This window comes from Gobio gobio (genome assembly GCF_949357685.1).
Source record: "Gobio gobio genome assembly, chromosome: 15".
Taxonomy (NCBI): Eukaryota; Metazoa; Chordata; class Actinopteri; order Cypriniformes; family Gobionidae; genus Gobio; species Gobio gobio.
This window is the reverse complement of record NC_137108.1, coordinates 1,384,548-1,409,547: the sequence shown is the minus strand read 5'-3', so window position 1 is coordinate 1,409,547 and position 25,000 is coordinate 1,384,548. Positions and strand designations below refer to the sequence as shown.

General features: G+C 50.3%; 1 protein-coding gene across 1 annotated transcript in view; it reads right to left on the bottom strand.

The window, feature by feature from the left end:
- Positions 1–25,000, bottom strand: part of bbs9 (Bardet-Biedl syndrome 9) — a 223,028-nt gene that overhangs the window by 117,053 nt on the left and 80,975 nt on the right. Inside the window, 2 exon segments of the mRNA XM_079836550.1 lie at positions 7,142–7,367; positions 19,300–19,482. Of these exon segments, the coding sequence (XP_079692676.1) occupies positions 7,142–7,367; positions 19,300–19,482 (409 nt within the window).

Below are 25,000 nucleotides of genomic sequence, written 5' to 3'. Positions count from 1 at the left end.
GTGTGTGTGGAGTTGATCATGTGATCTGGTGTGTGTGGAGTTGATCATGTGATCTGGTGTGTGTGGAGTTGAAAATGTGATCTGGTGTGTGTGGAGTTGATCATGTGATCTGTTGTGTGTGGAGCTGAACATGTGATCTGGTGTGTGTGGAGCTGAACATGTGATCTGGTGTGTGTGGAGTTGAACATGTGATCTGGTGTGTGTGGAGTTGAAAATGTGATCTGGTGTGTGTGGAGTTGATCATGTGATCTGTTGTGTGTGGAGCTGAACATGTGATCTGGTGTGTGTGGAGCTGATCATGTGATCTGGTGTGTGTGGAGTTGAACATGTGATCTGGTGTGTGTGGAGTTGAACATGTGATATGGTGTGTGTGGAGTTGATCATGTGATCTGGTGTGTGTGGAGTTGATCATGTGATCTGGTGTGTGTGGAGTTGATCATGTGATCTGGTGTGTGTGGAGTTGATCATGTGATCTGGTGTGTGTGGAGTTGAACATGTGATCTGGTGTGTGTGGAGTTGAACATGTGATCTGGTGTGTGTGGAGTTGATCATGTGATCTGGTGTGTGTGGAGTTGAACATGTGATCTGGTGTGTGTGGAGTTGATCATGTGATCTGGTGTGTGTGGAGTTGAACATGTGATCTGGTGTGTGTGGAGTTGAACATGTGATCTGGTGTGTGTGGAGTTGATCATGTGATCTGGTGTGTGTGGAGTTGATCATGTGATCTGGTGTGTGTGGAGTTGAACATGTGATCTGGTGTGTGTGGAGTTGAACATGTGATCTGGTGTGTGTGGAGTTGAACATGTGATCTGGTGTGTGTGGAGTTGAACATGTGATCTGGTGTGTGTGGAGTTGATCATGTGATCTGGTGTGTGTGGAGTTGATCATGTGATCTGGTGTGTGTGGAGTTGAACATGTGATCTGGTGTGTGTGGAGTTGAACATGTGATCTGGTGTGTGTGGAGTTGATCATGTGATCTGGTGTGTGTGGAGTTGATCATGTGATCTGGTGTGTGTGGAGTTGATCATGTGATCTGGTGTGTGTGGAGTTGAACATGTGATCTGGTGTGTGTGGAGTTGATCATGTGATCTGGTGTGTGTGGAGTTGAACATGTGATCTGGTGTGTGTGGAGTTGATCATGTGATGTTAGGTGTGTTCGACATCGGCTGCGGCTGGATGCAACTGATCGGCGAGAGTAGCCGCGTGCAGGCGGAGGAGCTGCAAACACAGACGTGAAGTCGGACACTTTCTGCTTCCCGCGGTGACGCTCGCGCTGTGTTTGCACACTTTAACAGCTGAAGTGAAATAAATGCAATATTTGGCAATACACAGATGTTTCAGAGACATTATTGTCATGTAATACTTTATGCACTGCTTAATACAGCGTGTGTTTTTACAAGAATAAAGTTCAACATATAAGCCTACACTATCAATGAAGTGGGGTCTATGTTTTTAATCAGTTATATTTTGATAAACATGACAATATAACATCGCGACTACATGAAAGGAGGTTTTACTGTTGTAAAAAACAGATTTGTGCGCATTAGTGGAGCTGAAGGTTTTAGAATAAACACGAAACACACGTGATCGCTGTCATGCGGTGAATCTGGCCAATCGTGGAACAGCTGTGTCGTCATCAGAGCCCCTGCAGCCTCGAGCAGCTGCTTTGGAGAAACTGCACTGGCTGTAATCGCCGGCTGCTCTCGAATCGCTCTCGCGGGGCTTTGTTGACATACGTCACTGTCACGTGGCGTCGGCGCTGCCTCAAGTCGGACAAAATTTCTAACCGGCATGCACTGCTTCAAGTCAGCCGCCGATCGGTCTGCGCATCGCTGGGTGAAGTCGAACAAGCCTAATGTGATCTGGTGTGTGTGGAGTTGATCATGTGATCTGGTGTGTGTGGAGTTGATCATGTGATCTGGTGTGTGTGGAGTTGAACATGTGATCTGGTGTGTGTGGAGTTGATCATGTGATCTGGTGTGTGTGGAGTTGATCATGTGATCTGGTGTGTGGGGAGTTGATCATGTGATCTGGTGTGTGTGGAGTTGATCATGTGATCTGGTGTGTGTGGAGTTGAACATGTGATCTGGTGTGTGTGGAGTTGATCATGTGATCTGGTGTGTGTGGAGTTGAACATGTGATCTGGTGTGTGTGGAGCTGAAAATGTGATCTGGTGTGTGTGGAGTTGATCATGTGATCTGGTGTGTGTGGAGTCTGGTGTGTGTGGAGTTGATCATGTGATCTGGTGTGTGTGGAGTTGAACATGTGATCTGGTGTGTGTGGAGTTGAACATGTGATCTGGTGTGTGTGGAGTTGAACATGTGATCTGGTGTGTGTGGAGTTGATCATGTGATCTGGTGTGTGTGGAGTTGATCATGTGATCTGGTGTGTGTGGAGTTGATCATGTGATCTGGTGTGTGTGGAGTTGAACATGTGATCTGGTGTGTGTGGAGTTGATCATGTGATCTGGTGTGTGTGGAGTTGATCATGTGATCTGGTGTGTGTGGAGTTGAACATGTGATCTGGTGTGTGTGGAGCTGAAAATGTGATCTGGTGTGTGTGGAGTTGATCATGTGATCTGGTGTGTGTGGAGTTGATCATGTGATCTGGTGTGTGTGGAGTTGATCATGTGATCTGGTGTGTGTGGAGTTGATCATGTGATCTGGTGTGTGTGGAGTTGAACATGTGATCTTGTGTGTGTGGAGCTGAAAATAGGCTTGTTCGACTTCACCCAGCGATGCGCAGACCGATCGGCGGCTGACTTGAAGCAGTGCATGCCGGTTAGAAATTTTGTCCGACTTGAGGCAGCGCCGACGCCACGTGACAGTGACGTATGTCAACAAAGTGCCGCGAGAGCGATTCGAGAGCAGCCGGCGATTACAGCCGGTGCAGTTTCTCCAGAGCGACTGCATGAGGCTGCACGGGCTCTGATGACGACACAGCTGTTCCACGATTGGCCAGATTCACCGCATGACAGCGATCACGTGTGTTTCGTGTTTATTCTAAAACCTTCAGTTCCACTAATGCTCATAAATCTGTTTTTTATAACAGTAAAACCTACTTTCATGTAGGCGCAGTGTAATATTGTCATGTTTATCAAAATAAAACTGATAAAAAACGTAGACCCCACTTCATTGATAGTGTAGGCTTATATGTTGAACTTTATTCTTGTACAAACACACGCTGTATTAAGCAGTGCATAAAGTATAACATGACAATAATGTCTCTGAAACATCTGTGTATTGCCAAATATTGCATTTATTTCACTTCAGCTGATAAAGTATGCAAACACAGCGCGAGCGTCACTGCGGGAAGCAGAAAGTGTCCGACTTCACGTCTGTGTTTGCAGCTCCTCCCCGCCTGCACGCGGCTACTCTCGCCGATCAGTTGCATCCAGCCGCAGCCGATGTCGAACACACCTATTGTGATCTGGTGTGTGTGGAGTTGATCATGTGATCTGGTGTGTGTGGAGTTGATCATGTGATCTGGTGTGTGTGGAGTTGATCATGTGATCTGGTGTGTGTGGAGTTGATCATGTGATCTGGTGTGTGTGGAGTTGATCATGTGATCTGGTGTGTGTGGAGTTGAACATGTGATCTGGTGTGTGTGGAGTTGATCATGTGATCTGGTGTGTGTGGAGTTGATCATGTGATCTGGTGTGTGTGGAGTTGAACATGTGATCTGGTGTGTGTGGAGTTGATCATGTGATCTGGTGTGTGTGGAGTTGATCATGTGATCTGGTGTGTGTGGAGTTGATCATGTGATCTGGTGTGTGTGGAGTTGAACATGTGATCTGGTGTGTGTGGAGTTGAACATGTGATCTGGTGTGTGTGGAGTTGATCATGTGATCTGGTGTGTGTGGAGTTGAACATGTGATCTGGTGTGTGTGGAGTTGAACATGTGATCTGGTGTGTGTGGAGTTGATCATGTGATCTGGTGTGTGTGGAGTTGAACATGTGATCTGGTGTGTGTGGAGTTGATCATGTGATCTGGTGTGTGTGGAGTTGATCATGTGATCTGACTTTGAATGTTTGACTGAATTGTTTGCTTTATTTCATGTGTAGCTTCTTATACCTTTTACTTATACTTTTGTATTATTGATCAAACATAAACTTGCATTTAACAAAAAGAGACTGTGTTGTGTTTCATGTCATTTAATGTTATCACAGTGATAATCATATGCACACTTTTCTGAACCAGATATTAATATATGATTAATATAAACCAGATTTTCTCCTCATTGTTGTCACTACCAGAGCAAGCTCCTGATTGGTTAACGCGGCGCAAAGTTCAGATTTTTCAACCATTAGCGCGAATCACGCGTCAAACACTCAATTCGCTCCGCAGATTGTCTATTCGCATCTTTGCATTGACTTAACATGTAAATTCATTCGCGTCCGGTGTGAACGCACCATAACAGAGTTCACTGTAAAGAATGATCTATTGGGAAGATCATATTCATACACAATCACACTGAGCCGAAGCACAACCAAAGCGATGTTCTTCTACAAAACCAGAACGAGAAACATTTTTAAAGATTGAATTTGTAAGATTTTGGTCATATTGTCCATCCTTATATGTGAATGCGGAGGCGGTTAGCTACACAAACTCACAGTGTTGAGTGTGAGTGCTCACATTATCTTTATTTACATTTGAGCTGTATTAACTGTCAGAATAAAAGTGTCAAAATTGGTAAATGTGTTACTAGCCATAAAAATAAATCAACATTTTAAATTAATCTATTTTTAATGCACATTTCTGAAACTTTGAATAAAGATCATTCACACTCAAAGCTGCCGGATGAATGAAAACGGTGTCAGCATGTTGAGATCTGGAACTGTAACCACATCATAATCCAGAATAAGCCGTTGTTAAATCCCCCAAACATGGCGGAGTGACTGAGAGAGCTGTGCTGCTGCCCTACAGGAGGCATTACTAACCCATTTAAGCCCATATATAGTTGTCATTTTCCTTTTTGTAAGTATTTTTCTAGATAGTATCCGTGTTTTTAATCTCAATGACACGCAAGAAAACAACCAAATAAAGGATTTCAAGAGAAAAAAAAAGGTATTAACTTCCTTCCTGTCACATGAGGCTGCCAACTTCCTACCCCTACTTCCAGGAAGCATAGCGAAGGCAAACCCTCCCAAACAAAGTGCATTTTCATGTTACTAATAAATATTTTTGTTGACCCTAACCCTAACCCTAACCCTAACCCTAACAATTCTTACAAGAGATCTATAGTTTTTTGTCCACTTAGTCAAAAGTCCCAGTGGCAGCTATAGTTGAACATATAATGGGGAAATGGGCTATACTGTGTTAACAGGTTCATAAATCAAGATTTATGGTCTTTAGTGCTTTTTGCTTTCATAATATCCCACCTAAAACATTAACCCTTTAACTGACTTCTCTACTGTACAGACCTTAATTCGATAGGGAAAAATATCATATTTTATGATATTATGTCTTGTAAGGGCCCAAATATTGAGGTCCCTTCATCCAGTTTGGATGTGTTTCATTCTAATGGGTCAAGGACCCTCATTCACTTTATGACTATAGCTTATGATTCCATTATAATGTGGAAATTCAGACGAGTTTACATTTACATTATTATATGAAATCACCTACTACAGTCAGCCATTGAATACTATGGGACTATTTTTTTATTTAATTTTTTTTGTTATATAGATGTAATTTTTTCGTCATTATATTAATTTATTTTCATTTAACTTTTTGATACACAATGCCCTGTTAGGGCAACTTAATGGCTGCACTTTGTTCTGCTCTATGTTCCACCACTTTAAGACAAATGTATTTGTTGTTTGTTGTATTTTCATACAGATTATAAGATAGATGCAGCTTTTTTGAGTTCGCATCGAATATTCTTCGACTTTAATACACAATAAATGTGTTTATGAATAAAGATTGATCTGTTGAAAGCCGTTATTTTGAGTTTAGATGCCAAATGTTCTCCTCCTAGTCAAATTTGACACTGAAGTGGTGCATACGACATATTAATAACTATAGTTTCTGCACATTCAAATACGCTTTTCAAGAAAAAAAACTAAAACCTGGGGAAAATAAATGCAGAACCTGTTCACATAGGACACGATTAACATGACTATATGCAGGAAACCATTCAGAACAATTTGGGCACAAATGGGTTAAACGGATAGTTCACCCAAAAAGGAAAATTCTGTCATCATTTACATCATTTTTGTCATCGCCCTCAAGTTGTTCCAAACCTGTATGAGTTTCTTCTGTTGAACACAAAAGAAGATATTTTGAAGAATGTTTGTAACCAAGCAGATACAGCAACCATTGACTACCATAGTAGGGGAAAAATCCTATGGTAGTCAATGGTTGCTCTCTCTGCTTAGTTACAAACATTCTTCCAAATATCTTCTTTTGTGTTCAACAGAGGAAACTCATACAGGTTTGGAACAACTTGAGGGTGAGTAAATGATGACAGAATTTTCATTTTTGGGTGAACTATCCCTTTAATACTGTGGTGTGGCATGAGTAGCACAACTTTACAGTGGTTATCATTAAATAAATATAGAGCATTAGCTGCGTCCCGATTCAGAGGCGGCATCCTTCGAAGGCCGTCCCAGAAGGCTTTACATTAGAACGAGTGGATCTTTCGCAGCCTAGCCTATCCCAAGATTCATAGCGTGCTGAGAGAAAATGCCAGATTGCACTTTTAAATGCAAGTATTGGGTTTAAACTTACTCAAATATCTAACGATAAAAAACTTTAAACCTGTTGAAATGTTGACCAAGATGTGATTTGACTTTATTATGCGCCAAGCGGAACATATTTACACCGGCTGTTGTCAGACAGTTGAATATCTCTTCCAGCACCTTCCAGCTGTCACAGTTGCTAGGCGACAAGAGAAATCCGCAGTTGGCTAGACCGTCCCATTTAACAGCGTTCGCTTCGACCTTCATTGACTTCAAAGCGTGCAACCTCTGAATTGGGATTCAGCTCGAGACTGTTTCAAAGTGGGAACTCCTCCCGCCTCCCAGCATGTGGAGTACCCCAAGGCTCTATATTGGGCTCCACATGATTCCTTTACAACAAAAGGTTTTGAAACATATTGGCTTGAGCTTTACATTGGAGACCCGAAGGCGAACATTACCTGGCATCATGAGTGGTGTTGGGACATTGGCTTCTGAGGAGAGCGAGAGCCGGCCGCCCTTGCCCAAGCGGTCGCAGAGCAGCGTGATGTGCTTCTTCAGACGGGCCGTGTCTTTGGGGATGGCGAGCGGGCCGGAGCTCAAGCTGATGGCCTGATCTTTGGGGCTGCGTGACAGACATGTCTTCAAGAGGTGAGAGACGGCTGCATCCACACTCTCCTCCCAGCCCTGAGGAACAAACACACGGAAGAACTCATCAGCTGAACTCACTGAACAAGAGGAACTGGGGTTAAGAGTTTGTGATTTTAGGGATGCACCGGTTGACCGGCCAAAAACCGGTTTTCTTTGTATTTTTCTGCCGATTTATCCGGAAGTGCGCCCGCGTGCACATACGCCTATATTGCAATCATTCGCGAATATGTCACATGTGTGTTACTAACGGAAACTGGAGAACTGACGAGATACGCTGAAGGGAATGAAGAGCCGCTTTCCTGCGCGAGCTGAAGTTGAGTGAGCTGAAGTTGAGCGAGCGGAGGTTGAGCGAGCTGAAGTTGCGCGAGCTGAAGTTGCGCGAGCTGAAGCTGCGCGAGCTGAAGTTGCGCGAGCTGAAGTTGTGCGAGCTGAAGTTGTGCGAGCTGAAGTTGTGCGAGCTGAAGTTGCGCGAGCTGAAGTTGAGTGAGCTGAAGTTGCGCGAGCTGAAGTTGCGTGATCTGAAGTTGCGCGAGCTGAAGTTGTGCGAGCTGAGCTGAAGTTGAGCGAGCTGAAGTTGAGCGAGCTGAAGATGCGTGATCTGAAGTTGAGCGAGCTGAAGTTGAGCGAGCTGAAGATGCGTGATCTGAAGTTGCGCAAGCTGAAGATGCGTGAGCTGAAGTTGTGCGAGCTGAAGTTGCGCGAGCTGAAGTTGCGCGAGCTGAAGTTGCGCGAGCTGAAGATGCGTGAGCTGAAGTTGCGCGAGCTGAAGTTGCGCGAGCTGAAGTTGCGTGAGCTGAAGTTGTGCGAGCTGAAGTTGCGTGAGCTGAAGTTGCGCGAGCTGAAGTTGCGTGAGCTGAAGTTGCGTGAGCTGAAGTTGCGCGAGCTGAAGTTGCGTGAGCTGAAGTTGCGTGAGCTGAAGTTGTGCGAGCTGAAGTTGCGTGAGCTGAAGTTGCGCGAGCTGAAGTTGCGTGAGCTGAAGTTGCGTGAGCTGAAGTTGTGCGAGCTGAAGTTGCGTGAGCTGAAGTTGTGCGAGCTGAAGTTGCGCGAGCTGAAGTTGCGCGAGCTGAAGTTGCGCGAGCTGAAGTTGCGCGAGCTGAAGTTGCGCGAGCTGAAGTTGCGTGAGCTGAAGTTGCGTGAGCTGAAGTTGCGCGAGCTGAAGTTGCGCGAGCTGAAGTTGCGTGAGCTGAAGTTGCGTGAGCTGAAGTTGCGCGAGCTGAAGTTGCGTGAGCTGAAGTTGCGCGAGCTTACCTCTCCGCCCTGCTCAAGTGTAGATGGTGAGCGTTTGTTCAGCTCTGCTTCTCACGTGTTGGATCGGATGAGAACGAAACAGACTAACTTGTGAAAAAGCCGAAATACTTCTTTTTGTAGCCTAAAGAAGAACATGCCTGGACTTTAGAAATGAAATACTATCAGTTCTGTAGCCTATAGGATGATCATTTATATTTGGTAACACTTTAGAATAATGGTCATTAACATTAGTTAACTACATTAGTTAACATTAACTAATAATGATCTGCACTTATAAAGCGTTTATTAAACTTTGTTAATGTTAATTTAAACATTTACTAATGAGCGATAACTGCATTATTAAAATCTTGTTAACATTAGTTAATGCACTGTGAACTAACATGAACAAACCATGAACAGCTGGATTTATATTAACTAACAAAGATGAACAAATACAGTAACTAATGTACTGCTCATAGTTAGTTCATGTTAGTTAATACATTAACTAATGTTAACTAATGTCCATTATTCTAAAGTGTTACCTTTTATTTTACCTTAAAATTACATTGACTTAATTTGATTTAAAAAGCACCTGCTGTAGCATCTTAGTTTTTTTCGTTGCACTAAACATTTGATTTAACATTTTGGAACAATTATATACTTTGGTTTTATTGAATTTCACTGGTAAAGATTTTTTTTCTTTACACTAAATTTAAAAACAAATGCTGATTTAAGTAACATCTTTGTTTGGGTTGCAGAATATGCAGTTGCCTTTAATTTCACCTTTCAGCCTTTTAATTTCCAATTCAATTTCCTGTTAATTTCAGATTGCGGACTTGTTTTCATTAGCCAAAAGCCAATTTAGCCTGTTAAATACCAAATAAACATATTGTTCATGTATACTTTCATGACTTTATTGTGTAAAAAAAAAATCGGAAATCGGTATCCGAATCGGCCATGTAAAATCATGATCGGTGCATCACTATATGATTTTCACACTTTATTTTGCCTCTACAGAAATCTCTCTTTATATACCGTATTCATTTGTAATGCTCTCTCATTCATCTGGTGTTTTTATTCCATGAGCCACAAACACTCCCGAACCATCCCGCATTTTTCTAGCCACATCTAAAACTCGATCTACATACAAACAAGCCATAAACCTTTAAGTGGAATTTTAAGTGAGTACATGTTTTCTTGCATGGGTTGTGAAGTAGGGTTTGCCACATGCCTCATGAATGGAAAGTAACTCCCTGTGAACAGAGATGTGTGCGTGTGTGTGTGTGTGTGTGTGTGTGTGTGTGTGTGTGTGTGTGTGTGTGTGTGTGTGTGTGTGTGTGTGTGAGCGCGTCTATAAGTCTGGCCTGCAGCACGTCCAGCCCTCAGAGATGGGCCGGGTGTTGACAGGCAGGTGGAATGTGGGCCGACTATGTCGCCATACAGACAGGCCTTAATGAGATCTAATGGCAGGTAATCAGCCTCGTTACGCTGATGACAGGACCAGCCCTTCATTGACTACAGGAGACATCCAGAGGGACGAGAAGAGTAAGACACTGATAAAGCAGATACCAGTCTCCAAGGGAGGAAATTAGCGGATTACACCAGCCTGAGTAATAACAGACACATGACGGCTGTGTGTTCTAGCACACTGGATTCTATTAGGGGTGTAACCAAACTACAACACAACACACATAATATAGAGCAAAGATACATATAAAATAAACAGTGCTTTCATTTGTTGTTTGATTAACATTAAAAACACAGACAGTGGGTAAAGGCTTCCATCCCTTTCCCACGATTTCAAAACAAGGCATCATGAAGCTTCGAAGCGTTATGAATCAGTGAGTCGATTCAGTGGTTCAGAGCATTATGAATCAGCGAGTCGATTCAGCGGTTCAGAGCGTTATGAATCAGCGAGTCGATTCAGCGGTTCAGAGCATTATGAATCAGCGAGTCGATTCAGCGGTTTGAATCGCCAAATTTCAGCAGTTTGGCGGTTTGACACGCGATACGAATCATGAATCGACTCACTGATTCATAACGCTTCGAAGCTTCATGATGCTGTGTTTTGAAATCGTCATCACTATATAAGTCGTTATTTAAAAACTATTCTCATCTCTTCATAAAGTTATTGTAGACCCACTGTAGTGAGATGGACTTTGTATCGACGTCTTTAGTGTCTTTTAAGGGTCTTGAGAGTGTAAAGTGCATTGAGCCAATGGAGGCCTTTCAGAGCATCAGATTTACACTAAAATATCTTCATTTGTGTCTGAAGATGAACGGAGGTCTGACGGGTGTCCAACCACATGAGGCTCAGTCAATAATGACACAATTTACATTTTTGGGTGAACTAACCCTTTAATAAACAAACAATGTGAAAATACTCATTAAATGTCTGTCCATGCACTATTTATCTCCACAACTGACCTTTATCTAATGACACTGAGTTTGTTAGTCTCAAGATGGCCTCATTGTAATCAACAGGTGTGCCATTTGCATACTAATGCACTATTCCATGCCTTGTTGTATTGAAAATAGTGTGAGAGGTCATTGAAAAGAACTTCATTGACCAAAACAAGTCCTCATGCACTCAACTGTCGCAGCTTTCCTTATGAAGTGGAAGAAGACCTTATGAAATCCACACACTCATCCACGAGTATAGGAGCACATTGAGCGTAAAGAGCGGTGTGGAGACAGCAACAGCTGACCAGACAAGCCTGAACATGTGAGTGATGAAGTGACTGGCATCAGGAACACAATGACTCTGGAGTCTGTTTTCACCATATCAGAAGACATCCTACATTACTGGAGCCTTTGAAACCGAGATAAAGCCTTGCAGGAATTCTACAGGCTGAGAGGGACCATTAGGGTTAAAGACATCGGCTGTAAGGAGGGGTGGGAGAAGGAAAGCTATGCAGAGAAGGGGCATTTGTGCACATTCATGGCTTATTTCTCCATTCTCTCAAAATGTGCTCTTTTCATTTTACAAAAAAATGACTATGTTTCTTTCTTTACCTCTCTATCTCTTAAACTTAAAGTTTTATAAAGAGGATGAAGATCATCACCACAGTGGGTTTTTACTGCATTCCAAACTTGAATGCCTTTCCTTCACGGCTCTGGTTCCTTCAGCAGAAAAATTTATAGCATGTCTGACTGTCAACAGTTTGAGAGCTGTGGTGGACCGGAAGACTTTCAGCAATCAGCTTAAGTCTCACACTACACTAAGATCTTGGAGTATTTAGAGTATAATTAAAGTGTGTCTGCGTGTGTGTCTGTATTTATTTTTGTGATTTATGAGGACACAAATTTGTATAATAGCAGGTATTACACTGGTATTACGACATAGGACTCAGGGACTGGAGGAGGACTCAGGGGCTGGAGGAGGACTCAGGGACTGGAGAGGACTCAGGGGCTGGAGAGGACTCAGGGGCTGGAGTAGGACTCAGGGGCTGGAGAGGACTCAGGGGCTGGAGGAGGACTCAAGGGGCTGGAGAGGACTCAGGGGCTGGAGGAGGACTCAGTGGCTGGAGGAGGACTCAGGGGCTGGAGAGGACTCAGGGGCTGGAGGAGGACTCAGGGGCTGGAGAGGACTCAGGGGCTGGAGGAGGACTCAGGGGCTGGAGTAGGACTCAGGGGCTGGAGTAGGACTCAGGGGCTGGAGAGGACTCAGGGGCTGGAGGAGGACTCAAGGGGCTGGAGAGGACTCAGTGGCTGGAGAGGACTCAGGGGCTGGAGGAGGACTCAGGGGCTGGAGGAGGACTCAAGGGGCTGGAGAGGACTCAGTGGCTGGAGAGGACTCAGGGGCTGGAGGAGGACTCAGGGGCTGGAGAGGACTCAGGGGCTGGAGGAGGACTCAGGGGCTGGAGAGGACTCAGGGGCTGGAGTAGGACTCAGGGGCTGGAGAGGACTCAGGGGCTGGAGGAGGACTCAAGGGGCTGGAGGAGGACTCAGGGGCTGGAGGAGGACTCAGGGGCTGGAGGAGGACTCAGGGGCTGGAGGAGGACTCAGGGGCTGGAGGAGGACTCAGGGGCTGGAGGAGGACTCAGGGGCTGGAGGAGGACTCAGGGGCTGGAGGAGGACTCAGGGGCTGGAGGAGGACTCAGGGGCTGGAGAGGACTCAGGGGCTGGAGAGGACTCAGGGGCTGGAGAGGACTCAGGGGCTGGAGGAGGACTCAGGGGCTGGAGGAGGACTCAGGGGCTGGAGGAGGACTCAGGGGCTGGAGGAGGACTCAGGGGCTGGAGGAGGACTCAGGGGCTGGAGGAGGACTCAGGGGCTGGAGGAGGACTCAGGGGCTGGAGGAGGACTCAGGGGCTGGAGGAGGACTCAGGGGCTGGAGGAGGACTCAGGGACTGAAGAGGACTCAGGGGCTGGAGGAGGACTCAGGGGCTGGAGGAGGACTCAGGGACTGGAGAGGACTCAGGGGCTGGAGGAGGACTCAGGGGCTGGAGGAGGACTCAGGGGCTGGAGGAGGACTCAGGGGCTGGAGGAGGACTCAGGGGCTGGAGAGGACTCAGGGGCTGGAGAGGACTCAGGGGCTGGAGAGGACTCAGGGGCTGGAGAGGACTCAGGGGCTGGAGGAGGACTCAGGGACTGGAGAGGACTCAGGGGCTGGAGAGGACTCAGGGACTGGAGAGGACTCAGGGGCTGGAGGAGGACTCAGGGGCTGGAGGAGGACTCAGGGGCTGGAGGAGGACTCAGGGGCTGGAGAGGACTCAGGGGCTGGAGAGGACTCAGGGGCTGGACTCAGGGGCTGGAGAGGACTCAGGGGCTGGACTCAGGGGCTGGAGAGGACTCAGGGGCTGGACTCAGGGGCTGGAGAGGACTCAGGGGCTGGAGAGGACTCAGGGGCTGGAGGAGGACTCAGGGACTGGAGAGGACTCAGGGGCTGGAGAGGACTCAGGGACTGGAGAGGACTCAGGGGCTGGACTCAGGGACTGGAGGAGGACTCAGGGGCTGGAGGAGGACTCAGGGGCTGGAGAGGACTCAGGGACTGGAGGAGGACTCAGGGGCTGGAGGAGGACTCAGGGGCTGGAGGAGGACTCAGGGGCTGGAGAGGACTCAGGGGATGGAGAGGACTCAGGGGCTGGAGAGGACTCAGGGGCTGGAGGAGGACTCAGGGGCTGGAGGAGGACTCAGGGGCTGGAGGAGGACTCAGGGGCTGGAGAGGACTCAGGGGATGGAGAGGACTCAGGGGCTGGAGAGGACTCAGGGACTGGAGGAGGACTCAGGGGCTGGAGGAGGACTCAGGGGCTGGAGAGGACTCAGGGGCTGGAGGAGGACTCAGGGGCTGGAGAGGACTCAGGGGCTGGAGGAGGACTCAGGGGCTGGAGAGGACTCAGGGGCTGGAGAGGACTCAGGGGCTGGAGGGGACTCAGGGGCTGGAGAGGACTCAGGGGATGGAGAGGACTCAGGGTATGGAGAGGACTCAGGGGCTGGAGGAGGACTCAGGGGATGGAGGAGGACTCAGGGGATGGAGAGGACTCAGGGGATGGAGAGGACTCAGGGGCTGGAGAGGACTCAGGGGATGGAGAGGACTCAGGGTATGGAGAGGACTCAGGGGCTGGAGGAGGACTCAGGGGATGGAGGAGGACTCAGGGGATGGAGAGGACTCAGGGGCTGGAGAGGACTCAGGGGCTGGAGAGGACTCAGGGGCTGGAGGAGGACTCAGGGGATGGAGGAGGACTCAGGGGATGGAGAGGACTCAGGGGCTGGAGAGGACTCAGGGGCTGGAGAGGACTCAGGGGATGGAGAGGACTCAGGGTATGGAGAGGACTCAGGGGATGGAGGAGGACTCAGGGGATGGAGGAGGACTCAGGGGATGGAGAGGACTCAGGGGATGGAGAGGACTCAGGGGCTGGAGGAGGACTCAGGGGCTGGAGAGGACTCAGGGGCTGGAGAGGACTCAGGGGCTGGAGGAGGACTCAGGGGCTGGAGGAGGACTCAGGGGCTGGAGGAGGACTCAGGGGCTGGAGAGGACTCAGGGGCTGGAGAGGACTCAGGGGCTGGAGAGGACTCAGGGGATGGAGAGGACTCAGGGTATGGAGAGGACTCAGGGGCTGGAGGAGGACTCAGGGGATGGAGGAGGACTCAGGGGATGGAGAGGACTCAGGGGCTGGAGAGGACTCAGGGGCTGGAGGAGGACTCAGGGGCTGGAGAGGACTCAGGGGCTGGAGGAGGACTCAGGGGATGAGAGGACTCAGGGGCTGGAGGAGGACTCAGGGGCTGGAGAGGACTCAGGGGCTGGAGGAGGACTCAGGGGATGGAGAGGACTCAGGGGCTGGAGGAGGACTCAGGGGCTGGAGGAGGACTCAGGGGCTGGAGGAGGACTCAGGGGCTGGAGGAGGACTCAGGGGCTGGAGGAGGACTCAGGGGCTGGAGGAGGACTCAGGGGCTGGAGGAGGACTCAGGGGCTGGAGGAGGACTCAGGGGCTGGAGAGGACTCAGGGGCTGGAGAGGACTCAGGGGCTGGAGAGGACTCAGTGGCTGGAGGAGGACTCAGGGGCTGGAGAGGACTCAGGGGCTGGAGGAGGACTCAGGGGCTGGAGGAGGACTCAGGGGCTGGAGGAGGACTCAGGGGCTGGAGAGGACTCAGGGGCTGGAGGAGGACTCAGGGGCTGGAGAGGACTCAGGGGCTGGAGAGGACTCAGGGGCTGGAGGAGGACTCAGGGGCTGGAGAGGACTCAGGGGCTGGAGAGGACTCAGGGGCTGGAGGAGGACTCAGGGGCTGGAGGAGGACTCAGGGGCTGGAGAGGACTCAGGGGCTGGAGAGGACTCAGGGGCTGGAGGAGGACTCAGGGACTGGAGGAGGACTCAGGGGCTGGAGGAGGACTCAGGGGCTGGAGAGGACTCAGGGGCTGGAGGAGGACTCAGGGACTGGAGGAGGACTCAGGGGATGGAGGAGGACTCAGGGGATGGAGGAGGACTCAGGGGCTGGAGAGGACTCAGGGGCTGGAGGAGGACTCAGGGGCTGGAGAGGACTCAGGGGCTGGAGGAGGACTCAGGGGCTGGAGGAGGACTCAGGGGCTGGAGAGGACTCAGGGGCTGGAGGAGGACTCAGGGGATGAGAGGACTCAGGGGCTGGAGGAGGACTCAGGGGCTGGAGAGGACTCAGGGGCTGGAGGAGGACTCAGGGGATGGAGAGGACTCAGGGGCTGGAGGAGGACTCAGGGGCTGGAGGAGGACTCAGGGGCTGGAGGAGGACTCAGGGGCTGGAGGAGGACTCAGGGGCTGGAGGAGGACTCAGGGGCTGGAGGAGGACTCAGGGGCTGGAGAGGACTCAGGGGCTGGAGAGGACTCAGGGGCTGGAGAGGACTCAGTGGCTGGAGGAGGACTCAGGGGCTGGAGAGGACTCAGGGGCTGGAGGAGGACTCAGGGGCTGGAGGAGGACTCAGGGGCTGGAGGAGGACTCAGGGGCTGGAGAGGACTCAGGGGCTGGAGGAGGACTCAGGGGCTGGAGAGGACTCAGGGGCTGGAGAGGACTCAGGGGCTGGAGGAGGACTCAGGGGCTGGAGAGGACTCAGGGGCTGGAGAGGACTCAGGGGCTGGAGGAGGACTCAGGGGCTGGAGGAGGACTCAGGGGCTGGAGAGGACTCAGGGGCTGGAGAGGACTCAGGGGCTGGAGGAGGACTCAGGGACTGGAGGAGGACTCAGGGGCTGGAGGAGGACTCAGGGGCTGGAGAGGACTCAGGGGCTGGAGGAGGACTCAGGGGCTGGAGGAGGACTCAGGGGCTGGAGAGGACTCAGGGGCTGGAGGAGGACTCAGGGGCTGGAGGAGGACTCAGGGGCTGGAGAGGACTCAGGGGCTGGAGGAGGACTCAGGGGATGAGAGGACTCAGGGGCTGGAGGAGGACTCAGGGGCTGGAGAGGACTCAGGGGCTGGAGGAGGACTCAGGGGATGGAGAGGACTCAGGGGCTGGAGGAGGACTCAGGGGCTGGAGGAGGACTCAGGGGCTGGAGGAGGACTCAGGGGCTGGAGGAGGACTCAGGGGCTGGAGAGGACTCAGGGGCTGGAGGAGGACTCAGGGGCTGGAGAGGACTCAGGGGCTGGAGAGGACTCAGTGGCTGGAGGAGGACTCAGGGGCTGGAGAGGACTCAGGGGCTGGAGGAGGACTCAGGGGCTGGAGAGGACTCAGGGGCTGGAGAGGACTCAGTGGCTGGAGGAGGACTCAGGGGCTGGAGAGGACTCAGGGGCTGGAGAGGACTCAGGGGCTGGAGGAGGACTCAGGGGCTGGAGAGGACTCAGGGGCTGGAGGAGGACTCAGGGGCTGGAGGAGGACTCAGGGGCTGGAGAGGACTCAGGGGCTGGAGGAGGACTCAGGGGCTGGAGAGGACTCAGGGGCTGGAGGAGGACTCAGGGGCTGGAGGAGGACTCAGGGGCTGGAGGAGGACTCAGGGGCTGGACTCAGGGGCTGGAGAGGACTCAGGGGCTGGAGGAGGACTCAGGGGCTGGAGAGGACTCAGGGGCTGGAGAGGACTCAGGGGCTGGAGGAGGACTCAGGGGCTGGAGAGGACTCAGGGGCTGGAGGAGGACTCAGGGGCTGGAGGAGGACTCAGGGGCTGGAGGAGGACTCAGGGGCTGGAGAGGACTCAGGGGCTGGAGGAGGACTCAGGGGCTGGAGGAGGACTCAGGGGCTGGAGAGGACTCAGGGGCTGGAGGAGGACTCAGGGGCTGGAGGAGGACTCAGGGGCTGGAGAGGACTCAGGGGCTGGAGAGGACTCAGGGGCTGGAGAGGACTCAGGGGCTGGAGGAGGACTCAGGGGCTGGAGAGGACTCAGGGGCTGGAGAGGACTCAGGGGCTGGAGGAGGACTCAGGGGCTGGAGGAGGACTCAGGGGCTGGAGAGGACTCAGGGGCTGGAGGAGGACTCAGGGGCTGGAGAGGACTCAGGGGCTGGAGGAGGACTCAGGGGCTGGAGGAGGACTCAGGGGCTGGAGGAGGACTCAGGGGCTGGAGAGGACTCAGGGGCTGGAGAGGACTCAGGGGCTGGAGGAGGACTCAGGGGATGGAGAGGACTCAGGGGCTGGAGGAGGACTCAGGGGCTGGAGAGGACTCAGGGGCTGGAGGAGGACTCAGGGGATGGAGAGGACTCAGGGGCTGGAGAGGACTCAGGGGATGGAGAGGACTCAGGGGCTGGAGGAGGACTCAGGGGCTGGAGAGGACTCAGGGGCTGGAGGAGGACTCAGGGGCTGGAGGAGGACTCAGGGGCTGGAGGAGGACTCAGGGGCTGGAGAGGACTCAGGGGCTGGAGGAGGACTCAGGGGCTGGAGGAGGACTCAGGGGCTGGAGAGGACTCAGGGGCTGGAGAGGACTCAGGGGCTGGAGGAGGACTCAGGGGCTGGAGGAGGACTCAGGGGCTGGAGGAGGACTCAGGGGCTGGAGGAGGACTCAGGGGCTGGAGGAGGACTCAGGGGCTGGAGAGGACTCAGGGGCTGGAGAGGACTCAGGGGCTGGAGGAGGACTCAGGGGCTGGAGAGGACTCAGGGGCTGGAGAGGACTCAGGGGCTGGAGAGGACTCAGGGGCTGGAGGAGGACTCAGGGGCTGGACTCAGGGGCTGGAGGAGGACTCAGGGGCTGGAGGAGGACTCAGGGGCTGGACTCAGGGGCTGGAGAGGACTCAGGGGCTGGAGAGGACTCAGGGGCTGGAGAGGACTCAGGGGCTGGAGAGGACTCAGGGGCTGGAGAGGACTCAGGGGCTGGAGGAGGACTCAGGGGCTGGAGAGGACTCAGGGGCTGGAGAGGACTCAGTGGCTGGAGGAGGACTCAGGGGCTGGAGAGGACTCAGTGGCTGGAGAGGACTCAGGGGCTGGAGAGGACTCAGGGGCTGGAGAGGACTCAGGGGCTGGAGGAGGACTCAGGGGCTGGAGAGGACTCAGGGGCTGGAGAGGACTCAGGGGCTGGAGTAGGACTCAGGGGCTGGAGAGGACTCAGTGGCTGGAGGAGGACTCAGGGGCTGGAGAGGACTCAGGGGCTGGAGAGGACTCAGGGGCTGGAGAGGACTCAGGGGCTGGAGAGGACTCAGGGGCTGGAGGAGGACTCAGGGGCTGGAGAGGACTCAGGGGCTGGAGAGGACTCAGGGGCTGGAGAGGACTCAGGGGCTGGAGGAGGACTCAGGGGCTGGAGAGGGCTCAGGGGCTGGAGGAGGACTCAGGGGCTGGAGAGGACTCAGGGGCTGGAGGAGGACTCAGGGGCTATTTGAACATTTTATCTGCCGTTGTCTGACTGCATTGTTTGCTTTATTTCATGTATAGCTTGTTATACATTACTTATACTTTTGTATTATTGATCACACATAAACTTGCATTTAACAAAAAGAGACTGGGTTGTGTTTCATGTCATTTAATGTTATCACAGTGATAATCATATTGTCTGAACCAGATATTAATATACAGATTTTCTCCTCATTGTTGTCACTACTAGAGCAAGCTCCTGATTGGTTAACGCGGCGCGAAATATCCGCCAAAGTTCAGATTTTTCAACTTGAGCGATTCGAGCGATTCACGCGAATCGCGCGTTCAAAACGCGCAATTCGCGTCCTTCGCGCCGCCTCAATCGCGCGAATCTTGCCGCCTCAATCGCGCGAATCGCGCCGCAGAATGCCATTTCGCGTCTCTGCATTGACTTAACATGTAAATCCCTCGCGTGAATCGCGTCCGGTGTGAACGCAGCATCAGGGGCTGGAGAGGACTCAGGGGAGGTCGTGCAGCAGTGTGTGTGTGTGTGTGTGTATGTGTGTTCTCTCACCAGTTGTGGTGTGTCGTGCAGCAGTGGCAGCAGTGTGGCCTCCAGGATGTTGGTCTGCTCTGAGTTCAGCCCCTGCCACAGAGACAGCAGCAGGATGAGCAGGTGAGTGGCGCTCTGTAAACGCACAAACGCCTGGATCAAGCGCTCCCGGGTGTCTTCTGCTGCGTCTGCTAATGCTATAACCTGAAACACAAACACACACATTTTGTCGTCTCTTGTCATGAGTAAGCTGGTTGCGGACAGTGTGAGGTAAAATGAGCCATTAGTGCGCCACTTAAAGCGGTTTGAGGCCTTTTTCTAAAGTTCAATAAAAAGTAGAATATGAGAGGCTGCTGAAAGAGCTAAACGAGTGAACATAAACAGAACGAGGCAAAAGAACAGTGCTCCACAATATCAAAAGACCGGAAAACAGTCCAACCATAGTACAGACTGACAAACTTGTGTTAAGAATCCTCAGACCTCACCTGTACAGTCCATCATATTCTGCCTGAACCCACACAGCACAAAACACAATGAAACACTGTCTGAGAGAGACATCTGCGATTAAAGATCAGTGTGTATTGATAAAAAGGTCTGAGCAGCCAATCTAAATACAGCTTCAGTGAAGGAGCTTTTGTGAGGAGAGTACAAGAGCTGATTGATGCCAGCTGAGCCAAAACAAAAGCACATTTAACACAGGAGAGAAGGAGTCAGAGAGAAGGAGAGAAGGAGTCAGAGAGGAGAGAAGGAGACAGAGAGAAAGAGAGAAGGAGACAGAGAGAAAGAGAGAAGGAGACAGCGAAAAGGAGAGAAGGAGTCAGAGAGAAGGAGAGAAGGAGTCAGCGAAAAGGAGAGAAGGAGTCAGAGAGAAGGAGAGAATGAGTCAGAGAGAAGGAGAGAAGGAGTCAGAGAGAAGGAGAGAAGGAGTCAGAGAGAAAGAGAGAAGGAGTCAGAGAGAAGGAGAGAAGGAGTCAGAGAGAAAGAGAGAAGGAGACAGAGAGAAGGAGACAGAGAGAAAGAGAGGAGTCAGAGAGAAGGAGACAGAGAGAAGGAGAGAAGGAGACAGAGAGAAATAGAGAAGGAGACAGAGAGAAAGAGAGAAGGAGACAGAGAGAAAGAGAGAAGGAGAGAAGGAGACCGAGAGAAAGAGAGAAGGAGACAGAGAGAAAGAGAGAAGGAGACAGAGAGAAAGAGAGAAGGAGAGAAGGAGACAGAGAGAAAGAGAGAAGGAGACAGAGAGAAAGAGAGAAGGAATCAGAGAGATGGAGAGAGAGAGACAGAGAGAAAGAGAGAAACTATTGCGAGAGGAATCGGCAAAACACTCTTGAGAAAAGATGTGAGGCTTTTTCACTAAAGAACAGAATATTTAGTCATCACAAAATAAAATTTGTCATATTTCTTTATGGAATATTTCTCCATGCACATCATTATTGTGTAAATAATCTTGAGTCAGAATATCTTCATCTCTTCTCTGATGACGAGGGCGGGGCCACCTGTCACTCACATGAGATCAGCCAATAGCAAACCACAACCATCCAATCAATTCCCCACAGACACACTCAAGCCCCGCCTACATTTGTTCTTGTTTGCTCTTCACTCGATATACGGCACAATAGAGGAGAAAAGAGATGAGTGCAATTCATATTTCATGCCAACTTTAAATACTGTGATTAAATACTTTATTTAAAGCAGAAACTGAAAAGAAAATTGAAACAGGAAGTGGGTTCTCATTATGTACGATGTTAAATATCACTTAAGATGAGTTAGATTAGAAACCACTATCTTGAGGAGCTAAAATCTGCTGCTGGTTGGGAAAGAGCAGGCCTGAAGCAGCTGGCAGAGCGTTAGACCCATCGCTGTGGTCAGCTCTTACCCACGGGCACATTCTGCAAAAATTATACGCTCTAAAAATACCCCAAACCATTTAGAAATATAGCATTTCGAGCCCAAAACAAACCTCAGCCAATGCCAAAGACAGGCAAGAAAATACTTTATTCCCCGAGGGATTAAGCCAAAAGTGCAGAGACAGAAATATCAGAGCAGTCAGAATAAACCGACCATTTATAGTCAGAGCTCCTGCTCACACCTTCAGGAGAAACTACAGCATCAGGAGAAACTACAGCATCAGGAGAAACTACAGCATCAGGAGAAACTACAGCATCAGGAGAAACTACAGCATCAGATCTTCTTCAGGAGAAACTACAGCATCAGGAGAAACTACAGCATCAGATCTTCTTCAGGAGAAACTACAGCATCAGGAGAAACTACAGCATCAGATCTTCTTCAGGAGAAACTACAGCATCAGATGTTCTTCAGGAGAAACTACAGCTTCAGGAGAAACTACAGCATCAGGAGAAACTACAGCATCAGGAGAAACTACAGCTTCAGGAGAAACTGGAGAAACTACAGCATCAGGAGAAACTACAGCATCAGATCTTCTTCAGGAGAAACTACAGCATCAGGAGAAACTACAGCATCAAATTTTCTACAGGAGAAACTACAGCATCAGGAGAAACTACAGCATCAGGAGAAACTACAGCTTCAGGAGAAACTACAGCTTCAGGAGAAACTACAGCATCAGGAGAAACTACAGCATCAGGAGAAACTACAGCATCAGGAGAAACTACAGCATCAGGAGAAACTACAGCATCAGGAGAAACTACAGCATCAGGAGAAACTACAGCATCAGGAGAAACTACAGCATCAGGAGAAACTACAGCATCAGATCTTCTTCAGCAGAAACTACAGCATCAGGAGAAACTACAGCTTCAGGAGAAACTACAGCATCAGGAGAAACTACAGCATCAGGAGAAACTACAGCTTCAGGAGAAACTACAGCTTCAGATCTTCTTCAGGAGAAACTACAGCATCAGGAGAAACTACAGCATCAGGAGAAACTACAGCATCAGGAGAAACTACAGCATCAGGAGAAACTACAGCATCAGGAAAAACTACAGCTTCAGATCTTCTTCAGGAGAAACTACAGCATCAGGCTACAGCATCAGGAGAAACTACAGCATCAGGAGAAACTACAGCTTCAGGAGAAACTACAGCTTCAGGAGAAACTACAGCATCAGGAGAAACTACAGCTTCAGATCTTCTTCAGGAGAAACTACAGCATCAGGCTACAGCATCAGGAGAAACTACAGCATCAGGAGAAACTACAGCTTCAGGAGAAACTACAGCTTCAGGAGAAACTACAGCATCAGATCTTCTTCAGGAGAAACTACAGCATCAGGAGAAACTACAGCATCAGGAGAAACTACAGCATCAGATCTTCTTCAGGAGAAACTACAGCATCAGATCTTCTTCAGGAGAAACTACAGCATCAGGAGAAACTACAGCTTCAGGAGAAACTACAGCATCAGGAGAAACTACAGCTTCAGGAGAAACTACAGCTTCAGGAGAAACTACAGCATCAGGAAAAACTACAGCTTCAGGAGAAACTACAGCATCAGATCTTCTTCAGGAGAAACTACAGCATCAGGAAAAACTACAGCATCAGGAGAAACTACAGCATCAGGAGAAACTACAGCATCAGGAGAAACTACAGCTTCAGGAGAAACTACAGCATCAGGAGAAACTACAGCATCAGGAGAAACTACAGCTTCAGGAGAAACTACAGCTTCAGATCTTCTTCAGGAGAAACTACAGCATCAGGAGAAACTACAGCATCAGGAGAAACTACAGCATCAGGAGAAACTACAGCATCAGGAGAAACTACAGCTTCAGGAGAAACTACAGCATCAGGAGAAACTACAGCTTCAGATCTTCTTCAGGAGAAACTACAGCATCAGTCTACAGCATCAGGAGAAACTACAGCATCAGGAGAAACTACAGCTTCAGGAGAAACTACAGCTTCAGGAGAAACTACAGCATCAGATCTTCTTCAGGAGAAACTACAGCATCAGGAGAAACTACAGCATCAGGAGAAACTACAGCATCAGATCTTCTTCAGGAGAAACTACAGCATCAGATCTTCTTCAGGAGAAACTACAGCATCAGGAGAAACTACAGCATCAGATCTTCTTCAGGAGAAACTACAGCATCAGGAGAAACTACAGCATCAGGAGAAACTACAGCATCAGGAGAAACTACAGCTTCAGGAGAAACTACAGCTTCAGGAGAAACTACAGCATCAGGAAAAACTACAGCTTCAGGAGAAACTACAGCATCAGATCTTCTTCAGGAGAAACTACAGCATCAGGAAAAACTACAGCATCAGGAGAAACTACAGCATCAGGAGAAACTACAGCTTCAGGAGAAACTACAGCATCAGGAGAAACTACAGCATCAGATCTTCTTCAGGAGAAACTACAGCATCAGGAGAAACTACAGCATCAGGAGAAACTACAGCATCAGGAGAAACTACAGCATCAGGAGAAACTACAGCATCAGGAGAAACTACAGCTTCAGGAGAAACTACAGCATCAGGAGAAACTACAGCATCAGGAGAAACTACAGCATCAGGAGAAACTACAGCATCAGGAGAAACTACAGCATCAGGAGAAACTAGAGCATCAGGAGAAACTACAGCTTCAGATCTTCTTCAGGAGAAACTACAGCATCAGGAGAAACTACAGCTTCAGATCTTCTTCAGGAGAAACTACAGCATCAGGCTACAGCATCAGGAGAAACTACAGCATCAGGAGAAACTACAGCTTCAGGAGAAACTACAGCTTCAGGAGAAACTACAGCATTAGATCTTCTTCAGGAGAAACTACAGCATCAGGAGAAACTACAGCATCAGGAGAAACTACAGCATCAGGAGAAACTACAGCATCAGGAGAAACTACAGCATCAGGAGAAACTACAGCATCAGGAGAAACTACAGCATCAGATCTTTATGAGCGGGGTCAGCGCATGCTGAGGGTCACAGAGCGGGGTCAGCGCATGCTGAGGGTCACAGAGCGGGGTCAGCGCATGCTGAGGGTCACAGAGCGGGGTCAGCACATGCTGAGGGTCACAGAGCGGGGTCAGCGCATGCTGAGGGTCACAGAGCGGGGTCAGCACATGCTGAGGGTCACAGAGCGAGGTCAGCGCATGCTGAGGGTCACAGAGAGCGGGGTCAGCGCATGCTGAGGGTCACAGAGCGGGGTCAGCACATGCTGAGGGTCACAGAGCGGGGTCAGCGCATGCTGAGGGTCACAGAGCGGGGTCAGCGCATGCTGAGGGTCACAGAGCGGGGTCAGCACATGCTGAGGGTCACAGAGCGGGGTCAGCGCATGCTGAGGGTCACAGAGCGGGGTCAGCGCATGCTGAGGGTCACAGAGCGGGGTCAGCGCATGCTGAGGGTCACAGTGAGCGGGGTCAGCACATGCTGAGGGTCACAGAGCGGGGTCAGCGCATGCTGAGGGTCACAGAGCGGGGTCAGCGCATGCTGAGGGTCACAGAGCGGGGTCAGCTCATGCTGAGGGTCACAGAGCGGGGTCAGCGCATGCTGAGGGTCACAGAGCAGGGTCAGCGCATGCTGAGGGTCACAGAGCGGGGTCAGCGCATGCTGAGGGTCACAGAGCGGGGTCAGCTCATGCTGAGGGTCACAGAGCGGGGTCAGCGCATGCTGAGGGTCACAGAGCGGGGTCAGCGCATGCTGAGGGTCACAGAGCGGGGTCAGCTCATGCTGAGGGTCACAGAGCGGGGTCAGCTCATGCTGAGGGTCACAGAGCGGGGTCAGCGCATGCTGAGGGTCACAGAGCAGGGTCAGCACATGCTGAGGGTCACA